Source organism: Adiantum capillus-veneris, chromosome 15 (assembly GCF_014529385.1).
Source record: "Adiantum capillus-veneris isolate H3 chromosome 15, ASM1452938v2, whole genome shotgun sequence".
Classification (NCBI taxonomy): Eukaryota; Viridiplantae; Streptophyta; class Polypodiopsida; order Polypodiales; family Pteridaceae; genus Adiantum; species Adiantum capillus-veneris.
The window spans coordinates 91,588,986-91,603,872 of record NC_140945.1 but is presented as its reverse complement, the minus strand read 5'-3'; the positions used below and the strand labels follow the sequence as shown (position 1 = coordinate 91,603,872).

Genomic DNA, 14,887 nt, shown 5'->3' with positions numbered 1-14,887 from the left:
CCTCGAAGCTTGCAAGTGTATGCCTTGGAGATTTGTTGGCATTGTATGATATCTCCGATAAAACCATCCCAAAAAAAAAAAGGAACAAGCACAAATTATACGCTTCATGAGTTATAAGAAAAAAAAGAAATATAGAAAATTACTATCGTGAGCAGTGCCTTTTGTTTCTACCATTCCAACAAAATGAACAATCGATTTTATTGTTTTTTTGAGCTTTTACATAATGTATATGTTGCAAACTCTAGTGCATTCTGAGTAATTTGAGAAAATACAACAAAATGATCGTCAACTAAAATGAAACACAATCAAATGCAACTTGGTTAAGGAAATCTCACTCCAGTTCCAATAAAGCTACTTTTGGACATCATAGAAATCATTATGACATTACAATTGGCATCCCTACATATTACAAAAAGAAAAAATGCAAGTAATTTTATTTTCCCTAAAACATCTCTTCATGCTCAACACAAAGTTTTACAAATGAGCTTGAAAAGTTGGATGAAAAATATTTTTTATGAGCATTCAATATAGGCAACAGAATAATCCATTCAACATTGCACTTACCTTTAATCAGAGATGCACCAATAAGCATGTGGTCGAAAAAATTAGGCATACTTTTAAGCCATTACAAGAATTTTCAATTGGTTGTTTCAATGAGATTTCCTTGGTTGGATCAAAAACATTCAGCCTGGCCGACACTAGATTACGTACTATCAAACGATTGATCACGTATAAACAAAGTGCACACACTCGATCTTTAGCACAGACTATTGCCACACACACAGACACACACCAAACAAAACACTTCCTGAAAAAAAAAACAAAATTAATATGATACAAGTGTTACTCCAGATCTTATTGCAACCTCCTTGATCACCAAGCAAATAAACAAATGAACAAGGCTAACCAAGCATGACTAGTTTCATACTGCTAACCCCACACCATAGCATAGTGCACTACTACTTGAACTATAGTAGAACAGAGACAAGATCTCTCTCCCTCTATGACGTTAAAATCTCTCAATCTCTCAATCTCTCTCTCTCTCTCTCACACACACACACAACCATGTTCTGAAACAATTTCCTTTGACTATTTGTGACTAAGTAGGTCTTGAAGACATTCAGCGGGACTAATCCATAAGATTACACATTATCTTACCAGCTGAACACTCTCCAAGTTGCAACTAAGGTAAGACTCCAAGCTTGATATGGCTCCAAGCTTTCAAGCTCTACAAGAGCCAACACCATCAAAAGTAAGAGGTTGATATGCCAGATCAAGTATGGCACACTTTGCTCTTTTGTGCGTCATTGACCACGCTGAGCCATTGATTCAGTGTCAATCCAGTTGGCCAATTGCTTTAACTTGTCATGAATGTTGAGTAGTTGATTCCGAGTCGCTGCTGAGGTTGCTAAGGACGTAGTGCACTTGATTCAGCATCACTATAGTCTAATAATTGAAACTTTTGCATTGTTGGGCCACTGCTCCTTCCGGTCATTGAGCATTGGATTTGCAAGCATTTCTGTAAAAGTGCCACCATACATGCCTTTGGCAAGCCTGCCAGGGTTAATGCATAGAGTCGTCAACCCTGCTTGAGATTCTCTCACGGGTTGAGATAGTGTCTGCCATGGTAATGGAAATGTGAGACGCGCACGGGCTTTTGTTACACAGCATTTGTAGAGAAGAAAGCATGTGAAATAACTACCATCATAGCATGTATGGAAATTTGGTATCTTAGTATACCACTAGTTTCACAAAGGAGAGAGGTCTGCAGGTGAGGCACTTACTTTCACAAAGGGAGAGAGGTCTGAAGGTGTGACAAGCACATCCAACTGTTGGGGCAGCTGCAAAGCTTCAGGAGACCTTGAAAGATCAAGAGGCACACCAGCCGGTGCCGGATACAGTGGATAAAAGCTGTCCATCCAATCAAAATGAAATACACAATAAAGCATGATCCTGAGACTATCGTCAAAAAAGCAAAATGATGGGATGAATTCTCACCTTCGCTGACCAATTATGTGAGAAGCTATCCTTCCCAGTCTGTCGCTCGAAGTACCAGCAGGAACCCAAGAAGCTTCTTCGCTGCTCAAGTGCCGTAACACATCTACTGTACAGCATCCAATTGCAAGCTGCATTCAACGGTAGATGGCACTACTCAACCATCATAGAAAAAGCCTCTAGTACTGGGACATTTTTCATCATGAATCGATCATGCACGTCAAGGATCTGATACTGGTTATTCACGTAGTCAGCAAATACAAACGGCCCCTTAGCATGCACACAAGAACTAAGCTGTGACTTACCTCGTTCAATGAGAAGACTCCAGGATTACCCAATAAGGTGATCTAAGCCAATTAAAGAATTTGGTAAGACATGACAAGTTCCAATAATTTCTGCAACAAACAATTTGATGACCGGATACTTGCCTGATGCTCTGGGTCTTTTAATCCTGGAACTACAAATGGTGACTGCAGGTTCAAGTTGCACAAGTTAGACTCAACACTCTCAAATACGGAAAGCCCTACTTCATCCATACCCTACCTGAGGAAACACAAAATCATGGTGACAATCTCGCACAGATGGCACTAAGACCACTCTGGCTCCACTTCCCATTTCTTCACAGTATTCTTCTATCTAGGAAAGAAACATACAATGAGATAAACAACATTTGTCTATATTTGTTCAAAATGGAGCTTTAAAAAACCAACCTTTCTTAGGGAAAATCAAGAAACCTTACCCTTGATCCCACTTCTTCCACAAATATCTCCTGAAATGTTCTATCAACAGCACCCTGCTTAACTTGAGGATGCTCAGAGTCGACAAACGGCCCCATCTGTTGAAAAAAGCATTGGGCTGGTTTGCTTTGCACGTGTTTCCTTTCTTAATCAGTTTGTAAAGTGCTAGAAAAAGAAACAGTTCAGACCAGGACTAAGAGATTAGGTTGCTTCTTGCGTGCAAAGTCAAGAAGTTCCACAAGGGGCTCATATGCAAGATTATCACTTGTGGTAAAAGGCCCCGCTGCAATTACCTGCTCATCAGGTATGCAGAAGAAGAGTGACACTCACGAGCTGAATGCAAAGAAAATGAAGAGAACCATGATCTGCATACCATTGACAGAGCCTTGGATGCTTTGGGTACGGCCAATGGACCACTATCATCAAGCACCTGTCGCTTGGCTTGGGGCGCCTGAGATTCCAGTAAATCATCTTTGACAGACATTGGGATTGAATCCACTATTCGAGAGGCCACCAAACAATGACCACTAGGATTGTGACCATCAACTCCAATGACCTATCATACAAGGGTCCGTCATTATGCCTTCATAAAATCTTTATTACTTAGGAAGCACTAGCAGTACAACTCTCTAACCTGACCAGGAAAGAGAGAGAATCTTTCCAGCATGTTAAGATCAAGGCGTACTCTATGCCCGCTAGAGTACTCCACACTGAAAGCTTACGAAGAAAACACAATCACAACGAATATCTGCTTTGTCAGTAGCTGGAGTATGAGAAATGCTGACAATTTATCCGCTTGAAATTATTACCTTCCTTGAAGAAGCACCGACTTGTCATTCAGGTGGCCCTCTCCGTCACAACACACCATCCCTACCACAAAGGTGCGCTCCTGCAATAGTGATGAAGGTATCTCAGATTAAGATACCTCAGTATTATATCAGAGAAATCCAAAAGGCACTAGTGGTGCCCTACCTGTGATGCCACAGATACTTGATTATCCACTGCCAATCCCTCTCTGTCTGCAAGAATCTCTGCATAGTTCTTGATCCTCTTCTCCAGGACATTGAACTTTTTGCAGCACAATGACAAATATTGTCAAGAATTGCATAACAATAGGTATACATCTTATGTGTTTTATGTGCAGGGTTGCATCTCAGGAAGATACCTTTTCCTCCGTGCGGTCAAACATGAACCGCGTTCCCAGTTTCAATCCCACATTTGAGACTTGCAAGTTTGTATATTCAACAGGACGCAGCCTTCTCACAACGTCATCTTCAGATGCCATTTCTGTTGGTTCATCCGTGATCATATCTGGAAGGTCTTTGTTCAAAACAAACTGAACCTTGAGTTTGGTGGACCTTTGGCTGAAAGGTGTAGCAGGGCTGCCATTCTCGAGCCGACTCTTAGACTTTAATGATGGCATGTTCACTGAACCTGGGGTTTTTGGACCCATTGATCCATCATCAATATCCATTTGGGTCACAAAAGACTTCGACATATCTTGCAGGGTCTTAGTGGGAGTCTTAGCTGGAGGAAATTGATTGTCTTCATCCTCACCCGTTTCAGAAGCTAATAGCCTGAAATGCCACAAGTTAAGGCACCATCTGAATAAGTTGTACAAATACATGATTGTTGTTTGGAGATCTACCGCACATGTCAACGTCGTCCTGTGAATAAAAATGAAAGTCCGTTTGCTTTCGTCGGAAGGCCTCTCGTTGTTCTTTTTGTATGAACTGGCGGAAGTAATCCAGCTGAGAGCCTAGAACCCTGCCTCCCTCCAGCCTCCTGGATCAAGCAAAAGAAAAAGATACATCCTTGAAGCACATCTAACAACAGGACCGAACACTCATGCACTATCGCCAATACATTCACTAATTTCTGATAACATGTGGTCACAAGCATGCAACTTTTCTCTGCAGGCTTGTATCATCAGGCCTCAGCCAGCCAAAACGCATAAAGAACAACAGGACTGTCAACCTGTACTTTCCTGTCTTGAAGTCGATTTGACCAACTACAACTCCTGTTATCTTACCAATGCAGGTAAACTAACAGCTCTCAATGTTGTTGCCCAGTAATTTCCTGCTTGGAATTATGGTGTACACATGCAAAAACAGCCTCTCTAATGTTCTACAACCTAGAGATACCACTTCATGAGATGCTCTAGAAATATCCCTTGTTACGAGAGCAATCACTGGTAAGTTACTGTCAGCATAAGCTCATAAAAGGCCATTCTTCCCACATCAGGCAAACAAGAACAACAATGACGTTTCTCTAAGATCTACAATCCATTAACTGAACCACGCTATTGAACTGTTTCAACTGCTAGCCAAGGATATACCTTAGGATAGCCAGATCTCAACAAAGTAAACACGCACCATGATAAAGCTGAGTCAATGTATAACAGCATTTGACACACAAATTCAGGGATCAATACATTACAGCTGATATACAGCTTGTTGGGATGCTAGTAGCATGACAATTTTCTATATATTTGATACATGTGACCCTAGATAGATTTCCTCTAAACTTGAACCACTTTCTGAGGATGCCTTCTGATTTAACATAACAAGCGTCTTCGTGTTCAATGAAGGGTTAAAGTTTGCATCAAATTTGTTGCCAACTGCTCCTCCGGTCATTGCCATTGTTAATTTAAACAAACTCTTGACTAGTGACACTGTGACACTCAGAAGTCAGATAGGTGTTGATCTCACAGACTCAGTTTTTAAGAAACAAAGAATGCAAGCAGGTAGATGTGCACAAACGCACTCAAACTTATGCCCCTGTGAATTCATGCCTCCCATCAGCAGCAGAGCCTTTTTCCTAAAAGACAACCTCTTGCAAGAAAACCAGAGTCTGCTGCCCCTGCCTTGACAAGAGAGCCAGGAAATTAGTTGTGGGCTGTTGCATCACAAACAGCCAGTTCTCCTCAATGTCAAAAATTCTGAATGGACTCAAAGCGCAGTGAGACTTTGACAAGACATGCAAGCTCTGCACAAGCTGCATTCAACCCTCCTCAGTAGTGGAGATTTGAAGGGCATCAAAATGGAGTGGGGTCCTTACATCACGATTAAAGATTCTTGCTAAAATTAAAGCACATCTACATGGATGTTGGCAGAAAATTTCGGGACAAGAATGACTTACGAATTAAGATAGAAGAGCTCCCAGTAGGAAACGAGCTCCGCAGGTTTGAGAGCAAAGCTAGCACATAAGGAAGTACCTGCATGGACAAGTGCAAAACATAAGCAGGGACAAGTGCGGTGATATAAACCACCAACTCGAGCCCGTTTAACAAAAGCACATAAACAAATTAGGCCCATCAACTGCCAGCCAGGCTTGCCAACCATATCCACAGAATCAGTACATGCATGCTCGGGCAAACCGGGCATACAACAAGACAAGACGGACTCGAGAAATTGAGAGAAGACAAGGATGCCCTTACATTGCTTAGTAACTTCTTGGTCTTCTAGAACAAAGCTATTGGCTGCAAATTCATCAACGAGCTCCTGCTCCATGGCTATGACGACAAGAACAAAGAGTGAGAAGGGACTGGTGCAGCTTCGGGAGTTTTGGCTGAAAGTGCGAGCTGCGATGGAGGTGACAAACTACAGATCCTCGTCTTGGCGGGAAATTTGCAAGGGGAAATGTTGAGTGGCCGAACGAGTTTTAAACTCCGGACGTTTACGTAGTGGAGGTCAATATGAAAACCTATGCATGCCATAAATTTTGAGCTCAGGATGTTTAGATGGTGGTAGTTTATCCTAGGGCCGATTCTTCAGTTGTATTGTCAAGGTTGAGGTTTCAAAACCCGCATCCAAATGGCTCGAGTTATAGTTTCAAGGTTGAGGTTTCAAAACCCGCATCCAGATGGCTCTTGAGTTATAGTGTCAAAGTTGAGGTTTCAAGACCCGCTTCCATCTATCCTCATCAATGCCCACTTCGAAGGAAGTGTTGTGCGTGTGAGACAGATATGCATGTCCTTGCTAGATTCAATAAAAACAGGATAACAATGCAATAATAAAATTGTCATGGTAATTGTGATTGGCCCATTGGAATTAACCAACGTTGACACTTAGCCTCCTTGCAAAACAAGTGATAAATCACAAGGCATGCCATGAAAACACGGTGAAGGCTCACGTGGGCTTCCTAAAAAGGTGTAGCTTTGAATGCCTCACATGGGGCCATTAAACATCCCAAGCTAGCGAGAAATCAATAGTTTTATGGTAGATCTCCCTTCTCCTCCAAGGCCTTTTGTACATGCCAAAAAGAGAACATCCAAACAAGGTCTAAGAATTTGAGGAAGCCCTTGTAGGTAGATTAAACTCTAATTGGAGGGGAAAGATGAAAGCATCTAGGGGACATTAGTGCATAGCTTGAAGGAATGTCCTCTTGCAACTAGCAAAGCAAATGATTAAATGCATTTCTACAAGGTTCATTTGGTTGGTTTAGCATGAAGGGATGAGGGCAACCTCTCTTGTTGTTTTATTGGATCCAGGGGAAAGATGAAAGCATCTAGGGGACATTAGTGCATAGCTTGAAGGAATGTCCTCTTGCAACTAGCAAAGCAAATGATTAAATGCATTTCTACAAGGTTCGTTTGGTTGGTTTAGCATGAAGGGATGAGGGCAACCTCTCTTGAAAAAAGTTGTACATATGGACTCGGTTATAGAGGCAAAGGACAAGACTCGACAAGGAAGAGGATCCAAGGTAGGATGGGTGTGACTTGTGGAACCATTTACACACCAAAGCATTTTTGTGTCTCCGTAAAAGTCGAGGGGGAGTGGTTTATTTCAACAATGAATTGCTACTACAAAGTGAGAGCTACTTAGAGCGGAACTTTGCACAGATTCTTCAGCATGGGGTACATCAATAACCTGTTATCTTTGCACGAAAACTGGTGATGTAACATTCTGAAAGTAACCTTCCTCATCTCAACCACTTGAGGAGGGAGCTTGTGCATTTTCTTCTCATTGATTGTGGCATCGCTACTATATATTGTCTTATGAAAGAATAGATCCCGCAAACCATATATCCCATCGCACCCACTTCTCTCCATACCAAAATATACACTTTTGCAACTTTGGTTCAAATATTCCAAAAACTCTCTTTTGGAACATGCACAAAGACTTCACAACCAAAAGACTCTCAAATGATCAGTCCAAGGTTTATGCCCACTAATCCAATAGTGCATATGACCCACAATATTGTTGCAGTTTCTTCAGTGTGATTCTTTTATGTTGAGAGAATTATATTCCATGATGTAGAAGGTGGGAATCAGCTATTGGAGATGCCTTGCACTAGAGTTGATGTAGATGCTCTTTGAGTTACATGGCAGAGTTACCGTCAATTACCTGATCATGTGCGGTTGTGCAACGGGTCAAGACTCGGATACCTATAAATACAACCCACTAATCCCATTTTTTAAGCTCTTGACCCTTGTGAGTCGAGGCACTAGACTCCAAGACTCTTGTTTCTTTGTATTTCATAGAGCTTAGGAGCATTCATTGTTGAGTATTGTACCATTTGTACTTTCTAGATTAATCATTCTAGAGCTCTATTCTTTGCACTCTTGTACTTTAAAGCACATTCTAAATGTGATTATAGTTCTAGTTGTCTCACAATCTAAAGTCTATTTCCTTTCAATTTTATTTTTCATATAAAGTCTGAATTTCCAATCTGGTCATCTAAAGTCTGAATCTTTCATCTGGTAATTTGGAGTCATAACTTGGTCAATTACTTTGAATCTAACTTTGGAATAGTTGTCAAAGCAATCTAGGTTATTCCATTTTGGTGATTACTATGGCGAGTTAAAGCTCTTGATCGGAACCAATCTCCGAGTTAGAATTCACAGTCAGTCAATCATTCACAATGCATGTACGATGCTTAACACGAGGACAAAGAGCTGCCACAATGTTTATAGAAAATCAAGATCACATTAGTACAGTGGCAAAGGAATCAGAACAAGGGTATGATGATGAGCAACTGCCCTCTCAGGGCAAAGAAACAAATGAAATCCAGGTATAGAAGATGGTGAGAAAAGACAAATCTTTGAACACTCAATGCATGCCAAAAGATGATATTTAGAGAGTTGAAAGATGCTCTCAATCAAATAGTTCTCATCATTCAGTTGGGAAAGGGAAATCCAAAATAAAAATTGACTAGTATGTGACCCGCGCGTTGCCGTGGCTACATGTGCGTTAATTGAAACAACCATTGTTCTCCTTCCCTTCATAGGGAGAGAAAATGTGGGAAAATGCCTATGATTCTCATGTGAGCTTTTATAACTTTTTAATACACTTGTGCATCAACCACCACTATAACTACTTTCTAGATGACAATGTATGACAACACACAAGGTCTAATTGCCCTCCACATTCACTTCAACCAAGCACAAATCTATCTTTTGGATCAACACTATGTCTACCTTTTCGAGTGTAAGATTGAACAACTAATGAAGTGTAGTTACTCTCCACATTCTTGTGGATTGACCGAGGACAAATATCCTTCTAGTTGGTCATGCCAAGCTCCAACATACTCCTCCCAATCATGGCAAGTTTGTCCCTCCCCCCTCCTTCTCTCTATCTATGTGTGTGTGTGTGTGTGTGTGTGTGTGTTTTGAGTTCAAGAATGATTAGGTCAGGTTGGGGTCTCTTGGGAATGAATTAAGTAATGGGATCCCTTCACATGATGTATTGTCTTAACATCCTATGTTTCTCTCTAAGGAGGCAACAAATTTGCGATTAGGCTAGAGACGTCCTCTCACACATGATGTATTGTCTTAACATCCTATGTTTCTCTCTAAGGAGGCAACAAATTTGCGATTAGGCTAGAGACGTCCTCTCACACAATTGATACGGGACCCTGATGAGTGGTAGTGGCCCTCTAAATAGACTAATAGAGAGCTGGTATCCTTCTTTGGATATAGTGTTTGCATTGAACGACGATCTTTAGATGCATTAGCATCCCCTCTCACCATCCTTACCAATCAAGGATTGGTCATGATAGCAGCTCTCCCATGCTTCTCTCGTGTAGTTTTGGTCTTGCATTTGGGGTATCACTGTCATCAACTGTTATTTGTTGGCACTTAGAATGCATGTACCAGCCATGACCCAACATGCCAACATTACACCACATAGTAGTAGAAGAAACTTTGCCATTGGTATGCACAACTGATTTGGTGAGCAATGTGTCGTTTGCTTCTCAAAGGCAGTATTCATGATGGGTGTGTGACCTGGGAGTAATTGAATGGCTATAGCAACTTTGTCTCTATATGTAAGTAAATTTCAAAATTTACAGGTTGGATTGAACTCAATCTAGCTAGCATGTACACTTGCATCTACCAAGACTCGTCACATGGATGTTGAGGTCTCTTGCAATTGACCATAAGCAGGCTAGTAATATAAGGCATATTGTTTGTTTGTGTACATTTGGGCACCATTGGCATCTTGAAATGTGAGGGCAATGAAAGTAGAAAAGTTCACTCAATCGTTTCTCTTTGCAAGAGTTTTTGGGCATCATGCTAAAAGAAAGGGCGTGCTGCAAAATACACACACACACACACACACACACATACACACATGTTTGTTCTTCTTTGAGAGAGTAGACTGTATTCAACCATTCACATGCTTGCCCTTACCCATATTCTATACCATAGTAGCCATTTGGCTTAGCTCTCCCACTCCCTTAAATGTGAGACAGAGCATTGAGGCACTACATGGAGGAGAGTCTCTTTTTGTATGCGAATTATATCCCTTAACAATTTGAGAGTGCGATCATCATACCCTACATGAGTGCTCAGCTTTTGATCACATCAAACTTGCTTTACCCACATTTTAGCCTATACCATGGTCTACATACCTTTCTCTCCTAGCCACCTCATGGATTCAACTTGCCAGTGACCACCCTTATATCCATAGTCTTCAAGCATGTTACATGTTGTACTCGATCCCATAGGTCAATCTGACCTTTAAGGATGATCTCTCTCTCTCTCTCTCTCTCTCTCTCTCTCTCTCTCTCTCTCTCTCTCTCGTTAACATTTGAGGTCATTGTGATTGTTTCTATGATATTAAAAGTTATGTCCCCCTCTCCTTGTATAAGTATGTGAGCCTGCAAGCGCTTGAGTTCAAGAATCAACGTTCATCTGCTTAAATTTTTAGGTCTCTTGTGATCTTCTTCTTCTCCTCCTCCTCCTCCTCCTCCTCCTCTCTCTCTCTCTCTCTCTCTCTCTCTCTCTCTCTCTCTCTCTCTCTTCTAACTTGCTATGCAACATGACAACTTGTTGCCAACAATGTTTGGATTGGATAAGGTTTGCCTACACTTAATAGCTGAGAGTCGAGATTAGTCGGTCTCAAGATTAACGTGTCTCAAACCACGTCAGTAGGAAGAAAAATCTCTCTCTCTCTCTCTCTCTCTCTCTCTCTCTCTCTCTCTCTCTCTCTCTTTGTGCATGTCTTGTTTGTAGTATTAAAATGAAGCATGTGAGAGGCTAAGAGCACGGTTGCGTGTACCAGCGAGCCTGCTTTCTGCTTGATCATGAGCCAGCTCTTCTCTTTCTACCTATCTAATCATTGTAGTTAAGAGCCTCCAAATGGGCATAGCCTTTCACATGGTTGACTTTTGAGGCCCTCTCGGTTAGCAGGAACCTGCTCAAGATCTGTCTCATAACTCAGTTAAATCAAGCATTTATCTTTGAAGCAACCGGTTTTCTTGACTTGCAAACAAAGCTAGAAGGCTATTTAGCCGTTCCAAAGTGACCAGGCTCTAAATATAAGCAAAATGACATGGAGGCAACCCTACAATAAGGGACCGGAGTCATCATTTCTAGGGGGATCCAAAGGTCCCACATTAGGTATGCAACACCAAGGAGGATCCAAATGAGCAAAGGATTGCTAACTCCAAGACCAAGGCCAATACCCTTGGATGGCAATGATCATCCTCGAATGAAATCACATAAGTGTTGTGGAAAAATCATTTTTTCAAAGATACAAAATTGCTTTCCTTTAATTTTCCAAGAGGAAAATTAGGTTTATTTTGCAGGTTTTCACACTATTTTTCTCTATTTTGGGGTAGAATTTCTCCCTTTTCCCTTTCCCTCAACTGGCATTTTTGAAATTGAAAACAACTATATATTAAGCTGAGACACATTTTTCCAACCTTGAATCGAAGACCCGTCTTGCACGACCGTTGCCATGAGAATTGTAGCAGCAGGAAATGCCACATGTCCCCATGCAGAACCCCTTTTTTCTTGCCTATGTTAGGAGTTCAAGATGTGAAAAGTTGGGAAAGCTAAAAAGCCTGGATGGTCATGTTGGAGCTCTCAATATTGTAGCGTCCGCCGCTGACTGGCCGAAAAAAGATGAAGAAAGTGTGGAGACGGATGTCGGACTCTCTCTCTCTCTCTCATGGTGTGGAGAGCCGCATGCAAAAAATGAGGTCGTCGGGATCAAGGGTGGCAAACACGCAGTGATAGAGGAGTATGTGGCTCAGCAAGCGCTTGTGGCGAGTGGGACATGTATTGGATCCAGAGTCTTTGCATCCTGGCCAGCAGAGGATTGATGTTGTATAAGGGGGTGGGGCTCGTGGCGGATCAGCTGTTGGCAGTCCCCGGGGGTGTTGATAGAGGAGACTACATGAGGCTTGTTGCGGCAACATTTAAGAAGTTGTACATGAAGTAAGTGGTGGGTTGTGTTCATTGGTGAGGGGACGGCCGGGTGGGGGGCATTCTCTGTCAAGCGCCAAGGCCAATCAATGGCGCTCTCTCTCTCTCTCTTCCAAACAGAAGTAGACACATACACTCCTTAACAGGATTGAATGGGATTGGCTCTCTCTCTCTCTCTCTCTCTTACACACACACACACAGCTGCAGCAAATAACGAAGACGTCTCTCTCTCTCACTCACTCTCACTCACACACACACACACGCGCACGCACGTTTGAGGCGGACCAACTTATCGAAGCATGGCACATCTCGTTGCTCGTTATTTTCCCAAGCTGCGAAGTAGAGCCACCCTTTACAAAAACAAAAGTAATCACCCTTCAAAATTGAAGGTTGGAGTGAAACTCCATGACCTTGCTAAAGAGTTTAAATTTTATATATATATATATATATATATAGTACTAAGTATTGTGACTTTTTGATAGAATTGAAAAGTCAAAACTAAGTTTTTTCATTTTCTGCCATCACAGTACTTAGTACTTGCTACTTACTTTTCACTTTTACATTTCCAACCAAATGACATGTGACAGTGTGACTTACCCTTCACTTTTACATTTCAAACCAAATGTTTCCTAAGTTTCTTGTAACGAAGGAGAGAGTGACACATGGATGCGCTCTCCTTCCTTGAAAATTTTAAGCTCAATTATATATAGTATAGATTCCAACGATGCAGATTGACACTGACATCGACAAGCAAAGTCAAGGAAAAGAAGTTGATACAGACATAGAGACTAATGATGACTAGAATTAGAGATGGGAGGTAGACACTCACAATCATGACAAGCACACACATCGAGAGAGAAAACCAAATCATAGTGATAAACCTAAACATCAAGAAATGGACTCGGATCATCATGCAAAGTCCATACATGAAGAGAGGTCTAGTGATCTGACTCCATTTTCCACACATTGGGAAATGAAGTCAGATCATCATGCAAAATCCATACATGGAGAGAGGTCCAGTGATCTGTCAATTGTATTTTCTACTTTCAAATGTGGTCGAAGAGATGACCCAAATGTTCATATTTAGGCTTTTGAGCAGTTTTGTTGATCTGATGATTGGACAAAATACTTTCCACAAACTCTGAAGGATGCAGAACGAAAATGGTACTACCATTACCGAGCCTATAAGCTCAGGACATACAAAAAGCTACTGAAGGCCTTCTTGCTCGAATACAATGAGAATCAAGGGGATGAGGATATTCTTTGTGAGTTGGACAAGATTTGACAAGGAAAGCTTTTAGTCAAGAGTTACGTGGAGAAGACTAAAGTGGAAACGAGGCAGTCACTACAAGAGGTACTTCACATTAGCGATGCTCACAGTGCGACACTCAAAAGTAAAAATCCACGGCGTCGCTATCACGTCGCTATTTTATTTGTTACATAGCAATGCATATAGCGACGCCGACAGGGGTAAAAAATAAACCGAGAGCGCCCGAAAACTCAAATCTAAGATCTGAGTTTTCGTCCCTCAAGCAAAGAGGTAACCCGCGCTCGCCCTCTCTCTCTCTCTCTTTCTTCCCCCCCCCCCCCCCCCCCCCCCCCCCCCCCCCACACACACACACACATACATGAGGAGAGGAAGGAGAGCCAGGTATGCTCCTTCCGTCTCCTCTCTCTCATGTTTCCTTTCCCTCTTTCTCTCTCTCCCTCTCTCTCTTACACACACACACAATGTGTCTTTGAGAGAGAGAGAGAGAGAGAGAGAGAGAGGGCGAGAAGACGAAAGAGAGAGGTAAGGGGTGAAAACAAAAAGAGAGATTAGGTTGAGATTTAAATTAAATTAGGTTAGATTACATTTAGATTTATGTTTATGTTGAGTTTAAGATTAAGTTAGATATAGATTTACGTTACATTAAGATTATGTTAGATTTAAAATTAGGACAGTATTAAAGATTAGCTAGCTATGTTAGATTTAAGTTAGATTACATTTAGGTTTAAGATCTAAAATTGGATTAGATTTAGGTATATGTTGAGTTTAATATTAGATTAGATTTAGATTCAAAATTAAGACTAGATTTAAGATTAACTATATTAAATTTAGATTTAAGTTAAATTACATTTAGGTTTCTGTTAGATTTAAGACTAGATTAGATTTAGGTTTATTTTGAATTTAAAATTAGATTAGATCTAGATTTATGTTCGATTTAAGATTAGATTAGATTTAGGTTAGATTTTAGTGCATGTCAATGAAGGCGCGCTTTGCCCAAAGAGCAAACACTAGTTACACAACAATATGTATATTTCAATCAAAATCTGACACCTATTAACTCACACACTAACCATTTTCAATTAGCCGTGAATCACCACATGTTCAATTAGGTTAGATTTAAGATTAGATTTTGGATTGAGTTTTTATATTAGAGTCTACCTTCGTGATTACGTTAAAAAAATTAGAGTTAGACGAACGGTGACCCCTCTCTTTCTCTCTATGGATGCGACC

The 14,887-nt window shown here is 41.1% G+C and overlaps 1 protein-coding gene across 2 annotated transcripts; it reads right to left on the bottom strand.

The window, feature by feature from the left end:
• Positions 1-865: 865 nt before the first annotated feature.
• POLA2 (DNA polymerase alpha 2) lies at positions 866-6,330 on the bottom strand. 2 transcript variants are annotated; one of them, XM_086483640.1, is made up of 16 exons: positions 6,172-6,330; positions 5,874-5,949; positions 4,386-4,517; positions 3,898-4,309; positions 3,705-3,800; positions 3,542-3,621; positions 3,367-3,442; positions 3,106-3,288; positions 2,921-3,025; positions 2,735-2,830; positions 2,539-2,631; positions 2,424-2,465; positions 2,301-2,342; positions 1,999-2,126; positions 1,785-1,911; positions 866-1,619 (listed from the first exon to the last, which is right to left on the bottom strand). In XM_086483640.1, the coding sequence occupies exons 1-16, from the start codon at positions 6,242-6,244 to the stop codon at positions 1,440-1,442; spliced, it is 1,941 nt and encodes a 646-aa protein (XP_086339766.1). In that variant the 5' UTR covers positions 6,245-6,330; the 3' UTR covers positions 866-1,439. The 2 variants fall into 2 exon arrangements, with proteins under 2 accessions (XP_086339766.1, XP_086339765.1); XM_086483639.1 differs by lacking the exons at positions 5,874-5,949; positions 6,172-6,330 and having other exon boundaries at positions 4,381-4,517.
• Between the last annotated feature and the right edge of the window lie 8,557 nt (positions 6,331-14,887).